A 17,851-nucleotide genomic window follows, 5' to 3' on the forward strand; every position below is an offset into this window, starting at 1 on the left:
TTTCGAGTGCACCTGATTATAAGCCACACCCACTGGATTTCAAAGGAAGGAACCTGAGAAACCACTGAGTCTTCCTCAGTGTCGGAAGCAGCTGAGTGATGTCATCGGAAACCCTTTGATTGGTCGATGTGACGCACATGGCGCTCGCTAGCCGCTAGCTAGCGGCTAGCAGTTCTGTTCAATAAACAAACCCGTTTCCATTCAGAACCTTTATTGATCGATGTGCAACATCAGGCCAGACCTGGTCGTCGATCACGGAGCAACAAAGACTTGACCCGCGGGACATCCAGTCCTCAGGGTCCCTGCTGGGTCCAGGTCCACGATGGACGGCCAATCAAAGGAGGAGGAGGAGCCAGAATCCATTCGGGAGAGACGATATAAATAAAGACAGGTCAAAGGTCATCATGTCGCCATGTCCCTGGAGCCCCTGATGACCTTCGACCTTTAGGATCCATCAGGTCAGCTGACCGTCATCCATTCAAACACTCATCGAAGCTGCAGGAACACAAGAGGTGGGTTGGGTGGGGGGGAGGCTCCCCGTGGACCTGCAGCAGAAGCAGAGGAGGCGGGGCTTACTGGCGGACGGCGTCCGGGATCTGCAGCCGCTCTGTGGGGACGAGCCGGGACAGATCCTGCAGGTTCCGGATGAACCGGATCTTCCTGCTGAACTTCTCACTGGAGACGACAAACAGTCATTCAGCCCAAAGTCCAAAGAGGAGGAGCTAGATGTGTGGGGGGGCGGGGTATATCCCTTAAGGCTGTGCTGCCTCTGGTTGCTAACGTCGCTAGCATTTCCTGCTAACGCAAACGTTAGCTTCTCCAGCAGGCTAACGTCAGCAGGTGTGTGCGTGTGTGTGTGTGTGTGTGTCTGTGTGTGCGTGTCTGTCTGTGTGTCTGTGTGTGTCTGTGTGTGTGTGTGTGTGTGTCTGTGTGTCTGTGTGTGTGTGTGTGTGTGTGTCTGTGTGTGCGTGTGTGTGCGTGTCTGTCTGTGTGTCTGTGTGTGTCTGTCTGTGTGTCTGTGTGTGTCTGTGTGTGTGTCTGTGTGTGTGTGTGTGTCTGTGTGTCTGTGTGTGTGTGTGTGTGTGTGTGTGTGTGTGTGTGTGTCTGTGTGTCTGTGTGTGTGTGTGTGTGTGTGTCTGTGTGTGTGTGTCTGTGTGTCTGTGTGTCTGTGTGTGTGTCTGTGTGTCTGTGTGTGTCTGTGTGTGTGTGTGTCTGTGTGTGTGTGTCTGTGTGTGTGTGTGTCTGTGTGTGTGTGTGTGTGTGTGTGTGTGTCTGTGTGTGTCTGTGTGTGTGTGTGTGTGTGTGTGTCTGTGTGTGTCTGTGTGTGTGTGTGTGTGTGTGTCTGTGTGTGTCTGTGTGTGTGTGTGTGTGTCTGTGTGTGTGTGTGTGTGTGTCTGTGTGTGTCTGTGTGTGTGTGTCTGTGTGTGTGTGTGTGTGTCTGTGTGTGTGTGTGTGTGTCTGTGTGTGTGTGTGTGTGTGTCTGTGTGTGTGTGTGTGTGTGTGTGTGTGTGTGTCTGTGTGTGTGTGTGTGTGTCTGTGTGTGTGTCTGTGTGTGTGTGTGTGTGTCTGTGTGTGTCTGTGTGTGTGTCTGTGTGTCTGTGTGTGTGTCTGTGTGTGTGTGTGTGTGTGTGTGTGTGTGTCTGTGTGTGTGTGTGTGTGTGTGTCTGTGTGTGTGTGTGTGTGTCTGTGTGTCTGTGTGTGTGTGTGTGTGTGTGTCTGTGTGTGTGTGTGTGTGTGTGTGTGTCTGTGTGTGTGTGTGTGTCTGTGTGTGTCTGTGTGTGTGTGTGTGTGTGTGTGTCTGTGTGTGTGTATGTGTGTGTGTGTGTGTGTGTGTGTGTGTGTGTGTGTGTGTGTGTGTGTGTGTCTGTGTGTGTGTGTGTGTGTGTGTGTGTGTGTGTGTGTGTCTGTGTGTGTGTGTGTGTGTGTGTCTGTGTGTGTGTCTGTGTGTGTGTGTGTGTGTGTCTGTGTGTGTGTCTGTGTGTGTGTGTGTGTGTGTGTCTGTGTGTCTGTGTGTCTGTGTGTCTGTGTGTGTGTCTGTGTGTGTGTGTGTGTGTGTGTGTGTGTGTGTGTGTGTGTGTCTGTGTGTGTGTGTGTGTCTGTGTCTGTGTCTGTGTGTGTGTGTGTGTGTGTCTGTGTCTGTGTGTGTGTGTGTGTGTACCTGATGAAGGGCTTCATCACCGTGACGACGGCTCTGATGTACCAGGCTGGATGGACCACCAGCAGCCCCTTCAGGTCCTTCTTCAACCTGAGCACACGGGGGGGGCGGGGCTCCAGGTGAGTCCTTACAGAGACGCTTCCTGCTGATCAAAGCCGTCCTACCTCCTGTCGATGGACAGGTAGCACCGGTGCAGCCACTTGATGGGCGGGACCTTGTTCCGGGGGGCCAGGGCACACAGGTAGATCAGCAGGTAGTTCTCTGACACCATCAGGTCCAACGTCCCCACGACGTACCTGAGAACGATGACATCATGCTAACCGAGGCTGACAGCGCCACCTGCTGCTGCGGAGGCTTCTATAAATTGATTTAGAAATATTATGTATATTTTGAAGTTAAATGCAGCATGATTTGTTTTGAATCTATGAAAAGACACGGATAGGTGAATGGTGATTATCGATTAGTGATCGTGTTCATACATGAACAGATTGTCCATGATGTACTCGTAGTTCTCCACCGTCTTCTCCGGCAGGTAGCAGGAGGTGAACAGGATGATGGCGTTCATCTCGTCTCCATAGTAACCTGACAACCAATCACAAACACGGACACACAATAATCAATCTGAGGAGAGAAAGAGAAGAAATCTTGAGTCACGCAGTACACAGAGTACACACAGCAGAGTACACGCAGTAGACAGAGTACACACAGCAGACAGAGTACACGCAGTAGACAGAGTACACACAGCAGAGTACACGCAGCAGAGTACACACAGCAGAGTACACGCAGTAGACAGAGTACACGCAGTAGACAGAGTACACGCAGTAGACAGAGTACACACAGCAGAGTACATGCAGTACACAGAGTACACACAGCAGTGTACACACAGCAGAGTACACGCAGTAGACAGAGTACACGCAGTAGACAGAGTACACACAGCAGAGTACACGCAGTAGACAGAGTACACGCAGTAGACAGAGTACACGCAGCAGAGTACACGCAGTAGACAGAGTACACGCAGTAGACAGAGTACACGCAGTACACAGAGTACACGCAGTAGACAGAGTACATGCAGTAGACAGAGTACACGCAGTAGACAGAGTACACACAGTACACAGAGTACACACACAGAGGACACAGAGTACATTTATCCCAGTGTCGGGCTGCAGTGACCTCTGACCTCCGTGGGACAGGACCTGCAGGTAGGGCTCCACCACGCTCATGTTGACCTGATATTCATGTCCCCACATGCAGAACGTCCTCCAACGGCGCCCTCTGCTGTCCACTTGGTCCAATTCCATCAGACCCTCAGACCGATCGGTCCCGCCCCTCACCCGGGGGAGGTCATCTGTCAGACAGGTCAAAGGTCATCATTTGTGTCCAATGAGGACTCAGCTGTACGTCCCCTGCTCCCTTTAAAACTCCGTCGTGGTTCCCGTGGTTACACAACAAACCCCGCCTCACCCTCCCACTCCAGCTCGTGCAGGCCGTCCGGCAGCGTCCCCGTCTCGCCGTCCGGCAGCGTCCCCGTCTCGCTGCCGGACGGCGTCTCCAGGGCCTCCAGGTTGATGTCCAGGGACATCGTCTCAACGTCCTGAGAGTCTCTGCGGTTCAGAGTAAGATTGAGGGACGGCGCCGCCAGACGCTTCTTAGCCCCGCCTCCAACAGTGCCTGATAGGGCTAGGCTGGTGGGTGGGGCTAGAGAGGGGCGGAGCGTCTCCTTTTATTTTACGTTCTTTCGTTGTTGCCTAAATTCTTCATTGATGTTCAGGTGTCTGTTTCAGACTCACCTGGGGGCCGATGGTCGTCTGGCGAGCGCTCCACTTCCGCTGCGCCGCCAAAGTCTTCAGGGAGGGGCCTGGAAAAGCACACGGCGAAAACTCCTGACAACGAGGACGCACAGGGCAAAGCCACGCCCCCTTTATCTCCGCGATTCAAGGCTTTCGATGAAGACGAGGTAATTCATGATGGTGACATCATCGCTGGAGGTAGAAATCCTCTCCATCAGGTGAACAGTCAAATCTGTGCTGCTGCTAGCGATGCTAATCTGGATGCTAACAGACGTACACTTCCTGTTCAGGGAGGAGCCACCGGACCTCCGACCATCAGCTCCCGTTTTAACTTGGAGCTGATGGCAGCAGTTTTCGACATGCGAATCTGAACCTGGGCTGAAAGGTGAAAGGTGAAAGGTGAGACCTGGGGAAGCCGTCATCCTGCCACTCCTCCCTCAGCTCCATGTCCTGGAAGGTGGGCGGAGCTACGGGAGCCCTGCGGGAACAATATCAGCACCTGAGCAGAACATCAGACAGAACGTCCCAACAAACAGCCAAAGCAGCGCAGGTAAGTGGGCGGGCAAACCAGGTAATGATAGGAGCTGAGCCTGATTGGACTGAACCAACCTGCTGGACCACTCTGAGTGTGATCCACCTGAGCAGGTCATTAGGGGCGGGGCTCTATTGTTTCTCTGTTTGTTGTTACTGAAGCGGAGAGCTGACGCTCCCATCCAGGTAACCTCGCCCGTGCACCTGCGTTCAGGTTACACAGGTTGCAGTCGTTCCTCTCTCACCTTTCAGACAAGGATTTCTTCAGAAATGAGGGCGGAGCCTCAGGAGGTGGAGGAGGGGCCAGAGATTTCTCAGTGCTTTCACTTTGCTCAACGACAAAACTCACCTCAGCATCCAAACCGATGGAGCTGGGAGAGAGAGAGTCTCAGGTGAGGTTCTCCTGGGGGTTCCTCAGGCTGATCTGGTCTTTAGGGTTCTAGACCGGCTCCAGCTGGGAGAGAGAGAGTCTCAGGTGAGGTTCTCCTGGGGGTTCCTCAGGCTGATCCGGTCTTTAGGGTTCTAGACCGGCTCCAGCTGGGAGAGAGAGAGTCTCAGGTGCGGTTCTCCTGGGGGTTCCTCAGGCTGATCCGGTCTTTAGGGTTCTAGACCGGCCCCAATAGACTCTGGACTAAACGGACCAGGAACACCAAGGATCTGAACGCCGTCGTCATAGTAACGGATGATAACTGGACCAGTTCACTGACATGGTTCTGGTCCCAAACCAGTTCAGACCCGAGCGCCCACGTAACAGGAAGTCAGAAGACATCACTTCCTGCTCCCCAGAAACACTAACAAATCACGGCGACGCTTTCAAAGGACCAGAGGAAGCTACGCTGACTTCCTCTTCCTGGACAGGAAGAACCTCACCTGTCCGGGTACCTGGCAGGAGAGCTCATGATGTCACGGTGATGTCACGGTGATGTCACGGCGATGTCACGGCGTGTTCTGACCAGCACGTGTGAGTTGGACGTCCGTCTTCCTCTCGCTGTCGTTCCTGCTCTGACCTAATGTGTCTCGCCCCGCCTCTCTCTCTGACAGGTTCGGCTGCATTTCATGGATGAGCCTCCTCTGATTGGTCAATGCTCACCTGCACACAGGTTCATGAATATTAATCAATCGGCTGCTGAGGAAGCGTTGGGCTTCCTGTAAATGTCAAACTCAGAATTTAGTTTCATTTCCTCTTAAATAAACACTTTTCTGATCAAAGTAGTCGTTTAAACTGAAACGCCTCTCGACTGTGGCCACCGGGGACGCTAGTGGGTAACCAGTGTGCGTGTGCGTGTGTGTGCGTGTGTGTGCGTGTGTGTGCGTGTGTGTGCGTGTGCCACTAGTCACAGACTAACGGGATGTAAATGACACAGAATTGTGTTAAATGTACTTTTACTGTGCTTTTGTCGTGTACTATGTACTGTTTAGTTACACGGTAACAGAACGGCGGGCGTGTCAACGCGCCTTTACCTGCGGCGTAGGAACGGAGTCATCGAGCTTACACGATTCATTAGGGGCAATAGAGCTCCGCTGGAGAACCCAGGTTCCGCTGGAGAACGTGTCTAATTTCTAAACTTTTGTGTTCCTGCTGACGTTCTTCGCTGAGGATGTTTCCGATTGTCCCATCTTTAACTCTGCTGTGATGTCATAGAGACCGACTCGGTGCTGTGATGTCATAGAGACCGACTCGGTGCTGTGATGTCATAGAGACCGACTCGGTGCTGTGATGTCATAGAGACCGACTCGGTGCTGTGATGTCACAGAGACCGACTCGGTGCTGTGATGTCAAAGAGACCGACTCGGTGCTGTGATGTCACAGAGACCGACTCGGTGCTGTGATGTCACAGAGACCGACTCGGTGCTGTGATGTCACAGAGACCGACTCGGTGCTGTGATGTCACAGAGACCGACTCGGTGCTGTGATGTCATAGAGATCGACTCGGTGCTGTGATGTCATAGAGACCGACTCGGTGCTGTGATGTCATAGAGACCGACTGTGACATCACAACAATCTGTCAGCATTTTATTTTGAAGGGCTCACGTCCAGCAGAAGTCATCCTCGTGTGACGTTTACTGTCCGATGGTGGACAGCTAGAGGTCAGAGGTCACTTCGCTCTTCTGTCGGCCATCTTGCTAAACATGTCCTCCAGGTCCTGGGCGCTGATGTGAGGCAGCCCATCGTCCAGAGGACAACCGTCCACCAGGCTGTTCACCGGGGTTGGAGGAACCCGAGACTCCTCCTCCCCCCCATCGCCCAGGCGACCGTCGACTAGACGACAGTCTCCTCCTCTCTCCCTCAGGAAGTCTTTAACAATGGGGAGGAGCTTCTTTCGAGACGCCAGAGAGTTTCCTTCAGGGGAAGAAATGGACAAACGTTGACTTTTGGACTCTGCGGCGCCAGCGGCTTCTGAAGGGGCGGAGCTTACCTTGCTGATAGGCTGTGAGGTGAGGATAGGGGCTGCTGATTGGAGAGAGGTCAAGTGTGGGGTTATGGGCCTGTTCCAAGTAAAGGCCCATCTGTGGAGGAAAGACATCTCAGTTGTCATGGCAACAACTGTTCCTGCAGCACTTTAATCGCCCGATGCGTTTACCTCTTCCCTGCAGGTGGCGCTGTGGCTGAATAGAGCAAGTTCTCTGATTGGTTCCTGGTTCTCAGTGAAGGAAATAGTCATCATCAGCAGCAGGTCGAAACCAAACTTCAAACAGAAATCTGACAGCCCCGCCTCCAACTCCGCCCTCTGTAGGAAGTCCTGACCCAAGCACACAATTCATCATTACCCAGAATGCCTTGTGTTCTGATCATTAGGCTGTGGAACAGCCCAAAGGCTCCTCCCTCCTGCCAAAATTAAACTGCCAGAAGGGGAGGGGCTTATCAGTTTGTGACCTCAAGTGTCATTTGTCAGTTTAAAAAAGCAGAAACCTAAAATACAGGAAACAAAAACAAACATTCAGAGCACAAACGCTGCAGTACTGTGTAGTAGGGTGTAGTACTGTGTAGTACTGTGTAGTAGGGCGTAGTACTGTGTATTACTGTGTAGTAGGGTGTAGTACTGTGTAGTACTGTGTAGTAGGGCGTAGTACTGTGTATTACTGTGTAGTAGGGTGTAGTACTGTGTATTACTGTGTAGTAGAGTGTAGTACTGTGTAGTACTGTGTAGTAGGGCGTAGTACTGTGTATTACTGTGTAGTAGGGCGTAGTACTTTGTAGTACTGTGTAGTAGGGTGTAGTACTGTGTATTACTGTGTAGTAGGGCGTAGTACTGTGTATTACTGTGTAGTAGGGCGTAGTACTGTGTATTACTGTGTAGTAGGGCGTAGTACTGTGTATTACTGTGTAGTAGGGTGTAGTACTGTGTATTACTGTGTAGTAGGGCGTAGTACTGTGTATTACTGTGTAGTAGGGTGTAGTACTGTGTAGTACTGTGTAGTAGGGCGTAGTACTGTGTATTACTGTGTAGTAGGGCGTAGTACTTTGTAGTACTGTGTAGTAGGGTGTAGTACTGTGTATTACTGTGTAGTAGGGCGTAGTACTGTGTAGTACTGTGTAGTAGGGTGTAGTACTGTGTAGTACTGTGTAGTAGGGCGTAGTACTGTGTATTACTGTGTAGTAGGGCGTAGTACTGTGTATTACTGTGTAGTAGGGCGTAGTACTGTGTAGTACTGTGTAGTAGGGCGTAGTACTGTGTATTACTGTGTAGTAGGGTGTAGTACTGTGTATTACTGTGTAGTAGGGCGTAGTACTGTGTATTACTGTGTAGTAGGGTGTAGCACGGTGTCGTACTTTGCAGTAGGGTGTACCACGGTGCAGCACTGTGTAGTAGGCTGTAGTACCCTGACTGACCTCTAGGGTGGCGTACAGCACAGAGACGGCGAGGTTCACGTGTCCCGAGACGGACTTCATGTCCTTCAACAACATCTGTTCGGTGTTCAGACCTGAGGACAAAATCCTGCAGATACTTCAGTCCCCGCCCCCGAACTGCAGTACTTCTGAGTAAATCAAACTGCGTTTGCAACCAGAGCGTGCTCCGCTGACCTGAAACATCAAACTTGGCGTTGCTGAGACTCTGGAAGAGAGCGCCTCTCGGTGGCAGGGCGGGGAAACTGCGCTCCAAGGCCGCAGCGACCTGGGTGTCCCGCGGAGTCACTTTACCCGCAGAGGGCGCCATGTTGACGCAGTCCAGTACTACGGCAGCTGCAAGTGGTACAAGGAGTACACATGGTACAAAGAGCACACGCAGTACAAACAGTATTCAGAGTACACGTTTGTGTTTACCGTAGAGCAGCTGAGCGACCTGCTGGTCCAAGATTTCTGGACCTTTCTGGATGATATGTTCTGTTACCAAGGTTGCGCAGGAGCCCACCATCTCCACGGTAACGGGGCAGGAAGGGGAGGGCTCTCTCTCCAGCAGGTGGTGGTCAATCACCTCAACCACCGCCCCCTCCAGGCTGCTGTCAGAACTGCAAGATAACGAGGGGATGATGAGACAGCAGTGTTCGACCTGGTTACTGGTTTCTAGACTACCTAGTTACTGGTTTCTAGACTACCTAGTTACTGGTTAGTAGACTGCCTAGTTACTGGTTAGTAGACTGCCTTAGTACTGGTTAGTAGACTGCCTGGTTACTGGTTAGTAGACTGCCTAGTTACTGGTTAGTAGACTGCTTGGTTACTGGTTATTAGACGACCTGGTTACTGGTTATTAGACTGCCTAGTTACTGGTTAGTAGATTGCTTGGTTACTGGTTACTATACTACCTGGTTACTGGTTATTAGACTGCCTGGTTACTGGTTAGCATACTACCTGGTTACTAGACTACCTGGTTACTGGCTATTAGTCTGCCTAGTTACTGGTTAGTAGACTGCCTGGTTACTGGTTAGTAGGCTACCTGGTTACTAGACTACCTAGTTACTGGTTATTAGACTGCCTACTTACTGGTTAGTAGACTGCTTGGTTACTGGTTAGTAGGCTGCCTGGGTACTGGTTATTAGACTACCTGGTCACCAGACGAGCTAGTTACTGGTTATTAGACTACCTGGTCACTAGACAAGCTAGTTACTGGTTATTAGACTACCTGGTTACTGGTTAGTAGACTGCCTAGTTACTGGTTAGTAGACTGCCTTAGTACTGGTTAGTAGACTGCCTAGTTACTGGTTAGTAGACTGCTTGGTTACTGGTTATTAGACTACCTGGTTACTGGTTACTGGTTATTAGACTACCTGGTTATTAGACCGAGTCGTCGTCGTGGTGACCTGCCTAGTGGGTGTGGTGAACAGCCGAGGCTACCTGGGCAGGACATTGTGGTCGACCAGCGTCAGCCGGAGGGGACCAGCTCGCTGCAGGGACCTCAGGTCCAGCTGGTCTCTGAACAGCAGCAGTTCTGGAGACACACCAGCCTGTCGCAGCAGCAAGAGGTTATCTGAACGGAGCTCCAGGTCCGACTGACGGATGTTCAACACGGGGACGACGACCGTCTCTCTCTGGACAGTCTGACGGAGACAAAGGCGTTCAGCCACAGCTCTGTGGACAAACGCCAGCTGATTGGTCAGGCTCACCTTGGACAGGAAATAGGCGTAGGTCAGCGAACACACCATGGAGTCCACGTCGCAGGCTTCATTCCCCATAACAACATGGAACCCTGACCCGCCCTGATCCGGGTTCACCTGCAGGTCGACCGATCAAACATGTCGGCAACACGAGAACCAAGAAATGATCAGAATGTCGTAATAAACAAAGACCAAACACGGAACACGCGCCGGTTCTGTCCGCCAGGTCAGAAAGTTAACTGGACTGCAGGAACAAAAGACGCTCCGTCTCATCCCAGAGGTCTCCAGGTGTTGGGCCCAGTGGGAGGGGCCCAGTGGGAGGGGCCCAGGTTGTTCAGGAGCTGCAGATCCAACTAAACATCCTCCAGATCAAAGGTTTGGACGTCACAGGTCTGAGTTTCTGGCTGCTGGACCTTCAGCCCCGCTCAGGTTCGTCTTTTTATTACTTTCTATTGTTTATCTCGGAGCGGAAGTTTACTTTGAAAGACCCGTCTGACCGGAAGCTGCTAACTGTTCATTCTGTGAGCGGCTGTAATGGCTAACATAGCGTGAGCTAACATGCTAACTGTGTTACCTTCACGGCTCGTTGACAGCTCGACAGAAACTCCTCCATCTTCTGTTGGCGCTGACGCCGCGAGCTAAGCGATAGCTAGCCGCGAGCTAACCGCGAGCTAAGCGATAGCTAGCCGCGAGCTAGCCGCGAGCTAACCGATAGCCTGCCGATAGCTAGCCGCGAGCTAACCGATAGCCTGCCGATAGCTAGCCGCGAGCTAACCAATAGCCTGCCGATAGCTAGCCGCGAGCTAACCGATAGCCTGCCGATAGCTAGCCGCGAGCTAACCGATAGCCTGCCGATAGCTAGCCGCGAGCTAACCCTCTAACCGCTCCTTACGGATAAACAGCCTCCCGAGCAGCGGGCTCAGATCCACACGGTTACCGTGAACGATCGGTGCCGTGCTGGGTGAAAGGTCAGGGTGCGTTCAGGGGACGGGTAAACGTCGTGATGTAGATGTAACAGGGTTGTTATGGCCTGGTTAAATCCTGATAAGTTGTGGGCCAGTGCCTGTCACAAAGACTGGTTATTTTAGTCTTTGTGTTTTTGTTCTATATTTTAATGTAAATATTTCGAAATGTATTTATGTAATTTGATTTAGTTGCCTGGCATTTGTATTTTATTTAATCGCCCTGTATTTTGGTTTAGTCCTCCGCCCTCTTCTTCTTTGGTTTTGGTTTAGTCCTCCGACCTTCTTCTTTGGTTTTCTGGAGGCTCCGCTATAAAAACGCGGGCCCCGCCCCTTCCGCTTCCTCTCATGAACACCTCATGTCGAGGAAGAAATAAATGGGTGTCGCCCCCCCAAGATCCCGCTGTGTCCCGAGTCCACTTTCCCCACCACGACAGAGCAAATAAGACACAACGCAGAAGAAACCACACCGGTTACATTGGTGCCGTGACCCGTTGAGGCTTCGGACTGGGCTGCTGCCGACCGCGTTGGAGCTGTTCCTGCGCTTCGCCACTGGGTGCCGCTGTTGCCTCTTCACTGCTCTCGCCTCCTTGGATGGTGGCGATTCCTGCTCAGCTCAGCTTGTTCCAGCTTGGTGATGAGTTTTAGAGGGAGGAACACGCCTTTTGTGTTCGGTGGGGGACGGGGGTTACTGGCTTCTCCGCCTCCCCTCCACTTTGGGGATTTTAGTGACAATGTCTCGCATAGTGTTAATGCTACCCCTGTTAATGGACCAAATGTGGGTTTGGGTTTGCCTAAATGCAGTACAGCTCGAGTGTCTCCTACTGAAAATGTGACTCTTGTTGACCAGATGAGTGATGTTATACAACAAATCGGTCAGCAGTTAGCGGACACTGTTGTTACAAGGCTGAATAATCCTAACTCCACTGCTGATGTGCCGAAATGTCTGGTTAACAGCCCAGATAAGACCTTGGACCTCTCTCAGGTCATGCTCGTCACAAAGGGTGTTAAAGAACCTCCTGCATTCAAGGGTGATGGTTCGGATGCTATGGCTGTGGATGAGTGGGAAGATTCGATGAGAAACTTCATTCGCAAAAATGGGATTCCTGTTGAAAATCAGGCAGAAGAAATAATCTTACGCCTGAGAGGTAGAGCGAAAGACATTGTTAAGATTGGAATAAGAAATGGTGGAATTGACACCACTGCTCATCCACATGCCATTTACAGTATGCTGCGCAGACATTTTGGTGTCGGCCTCTGTTCCGCTCGCTGATTTTTACTCCACGCTGCCGAAGGAGAATGAAGACCCCTATGAGTTTTGGCTGAGGTTGAATAAGGCAGCTGATAACGCTGTGGACTGTCTTAAGGAGCAGGGTAAGGCGTTTGATAACCCTGGTGTTGAGGTTGCGCGTATGTTCATAAGACACTGCCCCAGCAAAGAGCTCTCTCTCACCTTTAGGTCCAAGACTGTTGATAAGTGGTCAGCTTGTGATGTCCAGGAAGTGCTGGATGAGTACCATCTGGAGAAAAGTCTGAAATGTTCTGGTGGGGTTAGAACAGTTGACGTGAACAAAGCTGAAATTGGCGCGGTTGCTCCCCCTGCCACAAATGCCTCCGATGAGACAGCCGCGGCGAAACTGATTTCAATGCTGGAAAAAGTCCTGTTGCAGAATCAGAATCAGAGTAGTGCGCAGGTCGGCAGGAGAGCGCGCCGTGAACCAAAGTTCCCCAGTGTCACGGGCTTTAGCAATACCCCATGTTCTGTTTGTAATGATGCCTCTCACTCAGCATTCACCCACTGTCGGGAGAATAAACTGTGTTTTCAGTGTCACTCAGCCGGTCACTCTCGGCGTGAGTGCCCTCAGGGCAGAAGCGGCTCTGGTCAGCAGGGAAACTGAATGGTCTGCGTGCAGTGGGGGTCAACGTGGACCAGGTTGGTCAATCTCCCTCCTTGGATGTGAATGTTGATTATGAATCGATCTATGACAAATGTATCAGTACAGTTCCCTCTGATAAGACACTGATAATGCAGGGTCTGCAAAAGCTTTCAGAGACTGACACCCTGTTCCACACTGAGGTGGTAGCCGAGAATGGACATGTTATCAAGGTGCTGGTGGACAGTGGGTCTATGGCGTGCACTATTAATGAGGAAACAGATGCCGTGCTTACGAGGACATTACCGACCTTTGTCAGGGAAGCAGCCAATGATTTTGTGATAGTGGGCTGTGGTGGTCACATGGTAAATCCAACTGCTCTGTATGACCTCACTGTTTTAGTGTATGGCTTCAAAGTCATTGTCCCAGTGTTTGTGGTACCGGGCCAAAAGGATGACATGATTTTAGGGAGCAACCTTCTGAAATGGCTCATGACGCAAACTCGTGGCTCGGCTGTAGGGGGCGCCAGTTCTCATCAGTCAGGCGCGCGAGGTGACAAGCTTCAGCAGCTGTTCTCGCTGTTATCTCATACAGTTCAGAGTGAGGTCGAGTCTGTGACGGAGAAGCTTGGAACCGCTAAGTTAAAGAGATGTGTCGTCCTGCAACCCATGACTGAACATTTAGCGTGGGCTGAATCACCGTCTGCTGATGCGTCTGCTGTAGGGGGTGCGGTCGTAGTTGAACCCACTCAGTCTAGAACGAGACCTGCTCAAATCCTGGTTGGGAGAGTCGTCACAACTCTCTATGGTGACGGTTGGGTGCCTGTTAAGGTTGTGAATCCCACTGCGAAGCCGCTCACGCTGAGGAAAAATGCAAAACTGGTGGATGTGTCTTCCTGTTTGTCTGTGCAGGATTTACCTGAACCTGTCCACGTCCAGTCACATGCTCAGTACGCAAAAGATTCATGTGCTCATAGAACAGAGGAGGAGATTAAGCAAGCGCTCACTGACATGGGCCTTCAGGATCTTGACGTGACATCCTGTGAGGTGTCTTTGGAGTGGAAAAATGAGCTGTTGAGCGTAATTGAACGTTACAACTCTACGTTTTCAAGGCACAAAATGGACTGTGGGGAAGCCAAGGACTTTTAGTGGATGATAAACCTTTCAGATTTCCTTACGGACGTGTTCCTCCTTGTCACTATGAGAAGCTCAGGACTGCTCTCGATGACATGGAGGAGATATGGGCATAATAAGGAAGTCTCAGAGTGAGTACTCTTCTCCCCTTGTCCTTGTTGTGAAACCTAATGGTGATCTGCGCATTTGTAATGACTTTCGCTGGCTCAATGCGAGGACGGTTGAGGATGCTCACCCCTTGCCTCACCAGACAGATGCGCTTGCTGCGCTCGGTGGCAACGTGTTCTTTTCCACCATGGACCTTACCGCGGGTTTCTATAATGTTAGGTTGCATGAAGATGACAAGAGGTTCACAGCTTTCTCCTCCCCGTTTGGGTTGCATGAGTATAACAGGATGCCGCAAGGTTTGACTAACAGTCCCGCGACATTCATGCGCATGATGATGTCTATATTTGGTGATGAGAACTTTACCAGCCTCTTGTGTTACCTAGACGATCTCATGGTGTTTGCGCCCTCTGAACAGGTCGCATTGGAGCGTCTAGAGATGGTTTTTTCACGGTTGGCTGCTAGCAACCTTAAGCTCTCTCCCAAGAAGTGCCATTTCCTCCAGCGTTCGGTGAAGTTTCTGGGTCACATCGTCTGTGCTGAAGGTGTTAGCGCTGACCCCAGTAAAGTCCAGGCCATCAGTGATGTACAGGAGTCGGATCTTATGGAGTCGGATGGTGAAACTCCGAGTGCTAAGAAAATGAGATCATTCTTGGGTATGGTCCTGTATTACCACCACTTTATTGAAGGCTGTTCAGCTAAGGCTAGGCCATTGTTTGCTCTCGTGTCTGAGTCCAACACTCCCAAGGGGAGAGGCAGGTGCGCTAAGCCTAAGTTTAAGAAGGGTGTGGTGCGACTGACTCCCGCTGACTGGACTGATGAGTGTAGACAGGCTTTTGAAACTCTGAAAAATGACTTGGTGCACAGTGTGACGTTAGCTCACCCAGACTTTGATGTTCCTTTCATCCTGGCTGTGGATGCCTCTTTTGATGGTATAGGTGCGGTACTCTCACAGCTGCCACCTGGTGGTAAGATCGCCAGACCTGTGGCTTTTGCCAGCAAAACGTTGTCTCATGCACAGTTGAACTATCCAGCACACCGTCTGGAGTTCCTGGCTCTTAAGTGGGCAGTGTGTGACAAATTTAGCCATTGGTTGAAGGGACGGACTTTTTCTGTGTGGACTGATAATAATCCACTCACTTACATTTTGACTAAACCCAGACTGGACGCTTGTGAGCAGAGGTGGGTGTCCAAGCTTGCTGCTTACAGTTTTGATCTTAACTATGTTCCAGGTGCTAAGAACGTGGTAGCTGATGCACTTAGCAGGGAACCGTTCGTTAAGTCCTGTATTGCACACCGCCTTGTCACGGAGCCATACTTATCGCTGCTCAACCAGATCAGTGGACTAGCTGATCAAAGAGTCCAAGATGCGTTCAGGTGGACTAACAACTGTCAGCTGGTTGGTCCGTCTGAGGATGCTGTCCAGACTCCTTCGCGACCGACGCTGTCCCCTGATGATGTGCAGGCTGTGCTGTGCGCTCATGATTCTGGTGGAGCGAGTCAGATTAGAAGTTCCAGCTCGGACATCCCACAGCTCGCTTGTATAAATGACTGTACTTCGTTGCCGAAAAGTCAGCTCTCTAACATGCAGGAGCAGGATGCGGTCCTGAGCAGAACTCTCTATTGTGTGCGGAGACACAAGAGGCCCACGAAGCGTGAATGTGCGAGTGAATCCTGTGGCGTAAGGAAGTTACTCAGGCACTGGCCCAAACTGGCTATTAGGGATGGAATGTTGTACCGGACTAAAATGGACAGAAAAATGAATGTCTGTTCATCAGTTTGTTCTTCCAGACACGCTGAAGTCTCAGGTTCTCTCTGGCCTCCACGACTCAGCCGGACATCAAGGTCAGGCTCGGACGCTGTTCCTGGCCAGGCAGAGATTCTTCTGGATTGGAATGGAGCGGGACGTTGTCGATCACGTTAAGAACTGCTTCAGATGCGTGGTTGGTAAAACTCCAGAGCCAAATGGTCGTGCTCCTCTCGAAAGCATTCACACCTCAGAACCGATGGAGCTGGTTTGCATTGATTTTTGGACTGCAGAGCAGACCGACAAAAGGAGTGTTGATGTTTTGGTTGTGACAGACCACTTTTCCAAGCTATCGCATGCTTTCCCTTGCAGAAATCAGTCTGCAAAACAGGTAGCGCGTCGCCTCTGGAATGACTTTTTCTGCATTTATGGATTCCCCAAGCGTATCCATTCAGATCAGGGTGCGAATTTTGAGAGCCAGCTCATAAGAGAGCTGTTGAAGCTGTCTGGGATCCGTAAATCGCACACGACGCCGTACCACCCGATGGGTAATGGTATTGCTGAGAGATTCAACAGAACTCTTGGAAACATGATTCGTGCTTTGCCCCCCGACTCGAAGGCTAGGTGGCCTCAAATGCTGCAGATGCTCACCTTTTGTTATAATTGTACTGAGCATGAAACCACGGGGTTTGCGCCCTCTTACCTCATGTTTGGGAGGATCCCACGGTTGCCTGTGGATGTGGTTCTCCAGCACGTGCTTGGTAGCAAACCTGTCGTTGATCACCGTGAGTTTGTGGCGAATCTGAGGCGGGACTTGGCAGAAGCTGCGCGTATTGCGCGTGAGAGCAGCTAGTCGGAGCGAGCACGTCAAAGTACTACGACCGTAAAGCGAGACGCTCTTTCCTTGATGTGGGGGATCGGGTCCTGCTTGCAAACCGTGGCGAGAGAGGGAAAAGGAAGGTGGCAGACAAATGGGAGTCTAGTGTACGAGGAGGTTTCTGTGAAACACGGTATCAACGTCTATTCTATCAGAGACCCAGAGACGCTCAAAGTGAAAGTTGTTCACAGGAACCTTCTGCTCCCCGTCAATTTCCTCCCAGCTGATGGTGCGAGTGAGCCCGTGTCTGAGTGCCCCGCTTTGGCGGATGGCGATCCTGTGATTCCTGCAGAGGTGCAGGACAGTGAGGCTAGGACCATCGATTGGCTGCTGCAAACAGGATGTTTGTGATGTCAGTCAGCACGATGTCGAGCTTGTGGTTGACCCGTCTGTTGATGCTGATGTGGAGACTGTGGCGTCTGATCCGAGTGATCGCTCCTCTCTTTCGGAGGAGCCTCAAGTTACGCCCTCTCAGCCTCCATCAGTAGCTGATGGCTCACGACCCCTCGTGCCCCAGGATGCTGTCACCTGTGATGCAGTGATTGACAGGCAGCCTGAACCTTTACGGACAAGGGCTGGAAGAGAAGTCGAACCTCCTGCTCGTTTGATTTGTGAGATGAACAGTCAGGATGCGGATGACTCCAGTTCTGTGGTCACCTTGTTCTCTTTGGTGAGGACGCTGTTTTCCGGGTAGGCAGCCACTGCTAGCTCTCTCTCTCTCACCTGAGAGCATTGTTCACCTGACAAAGGTGTAAACGGCATCTTTTATGTCCTTGCTGTCGGAGGGTCTGGCCGCCCCTTCTCTGAGCTTGATCCCTAGTGGATAGTAATTAATACTGATGTGAACTATTGCTCTCTACGCAACACCTCTAGGAGTTTGTGCCCACAATTTAGCAGGATTTAAGGGGGGTGTATGTAACAGGGTTGTTATGGCCTGGTTAAATCCTGATAAGTTGTGGGCCAGTGCCTGTCACAAAGACTGGTTATTTTAGTCTTTGTGTTTTTGTTCTATATTTTAATGTAAATATTTCGAAATGTATTTATGTAATTTGATTTAGTTGCCTGGCATTTGTATTTTATTTAATCGCCCTGTATTTTGGTTTAGTCCTCCGCCCTCTTCTTCTTTGGTTTTGGTTTAGTCCTCCGAC

General features: G+C 51.1%; 2 protein-coding genes across 2 annotated transcripts; both read right to left on the reverse strand.

The window, feature by feature from the left end:
* Positions 1-201: 201 nt before the first annotated feature.
* On the reverse strand, positions 202-6,540 carry LOC137912363 (BCL2/adenovirus E1B 19 kDa protein-interacting protein 2-like). Its single transcript, XM_068756644.1, has 11 exons — positions 6,506-6,540; positions 5,344-5,563; positions 4,349-4,420; positions 3,943-4,010; positions 3,617-3,850; positions 3,333-3,500; positions 2,635-2,737; positions 2,320-2,451; positions 2,159-2,245; positions 577-675; positions 202-495 (listed from the first exon to the last, which is right to left on the reverse strand). The coding sequence occupies exons 2-11, from the start codon at positions 5,370-5,372 to the stop codon at positions 471-473; spliced, it is 1,017 nt and encodes a 338-aa protein (XP_068612745.1). The 5' UTR covers positions 5,373-5,563; positions 6,506-6,540; the 3' UTR covers positions 202-470.
* On the reverse strand, positions 6,441-10,762 carry prune (prune exopolyphosphatase). Its single transcript, XM_068756643.1, has 9 exons — positions 10,580-10,762; positions 10,015-10,122; positions 9,746-9,948; positions 8,738-8,922; positions 8,498-8,656; positions 8,306-8,397; positions 7,056-7,214; positions 6,891-6,981; positions 6,441-6,814 (listed from the first exon to the last, which is right to left on the reverse strand). Exons 1-9 carry the CDS (start codon positions 10,616-10,618, stop codon positions 6,570-6,572), a joined length of 1,281 nt encoding a protein of 426 aa, XP_068612744.1. The 5' UTR covers positions 10,619-10,762; the 3' UTR covers positions 6,441-6,569.
* Positions 10,763-17,851: the final 7,089 nt, after the last annotated feature.

This window comes from Brachionichthys hirsutus, chromosome 3 (genome assembly GCF_040956055.1).
Source record: "Brachionichthys hirsutus isolate HB-005 chromosome 3, CSIRO-AGI_Bhir_v1, whole genome shotgun sequence".
Lineage (NCBI taxonomy): Eukaryota > Metazoa > Chordata > Actinopteri > Lophiiformes > Brachionichthyidae > Brachionichthys > Brachionichthys hirsutus.

Bases quoted from the DNA above. Each gene is read 5' to 3' on its own strand.
- prune (XM_068756643.1), bottom strand. From the start codon at position 10,618: ATGGAGGAGTTTCTGTCGAGCTGTCAACGAGCCGTGAAG. The intron at 7,215-8,305 runs GTCAGTCAGGGT...TGCTTGGGTCAG, and splicing joins TGCTGTACGCCACCCTAGAG to GACTTCCTACAGAGGGCGGA. The intron at 6,815-6,890 runs GTAAGCTCCGCC...CTTCCCCTGAAG, and splicing joins CCTCACAGCCTATCAGCAAG to GAAACTCTCTGGCGTCTCGA.
- LOC137912363 (XM_068756644.1), bottom strand. From the start codon at position 5,372: ATGAGCTCTCCTGCCAGGTACCCGGACAG. The intron at 4,421-5,343 runs GTGAGGTTCTTC...TTGTTCCCGCAG, and splicing joins CCTGCCAGGTACCCGGACAG to GGCTCCCGTAGCTCCGCCCA. The intron at 676-2,158 runs GTACACACACAC...TGTCGTCTCCAG, and splicing joins GTGATGAAGCCCTTCATCAG to TGAGAAGTTCAGCAGGAAGA.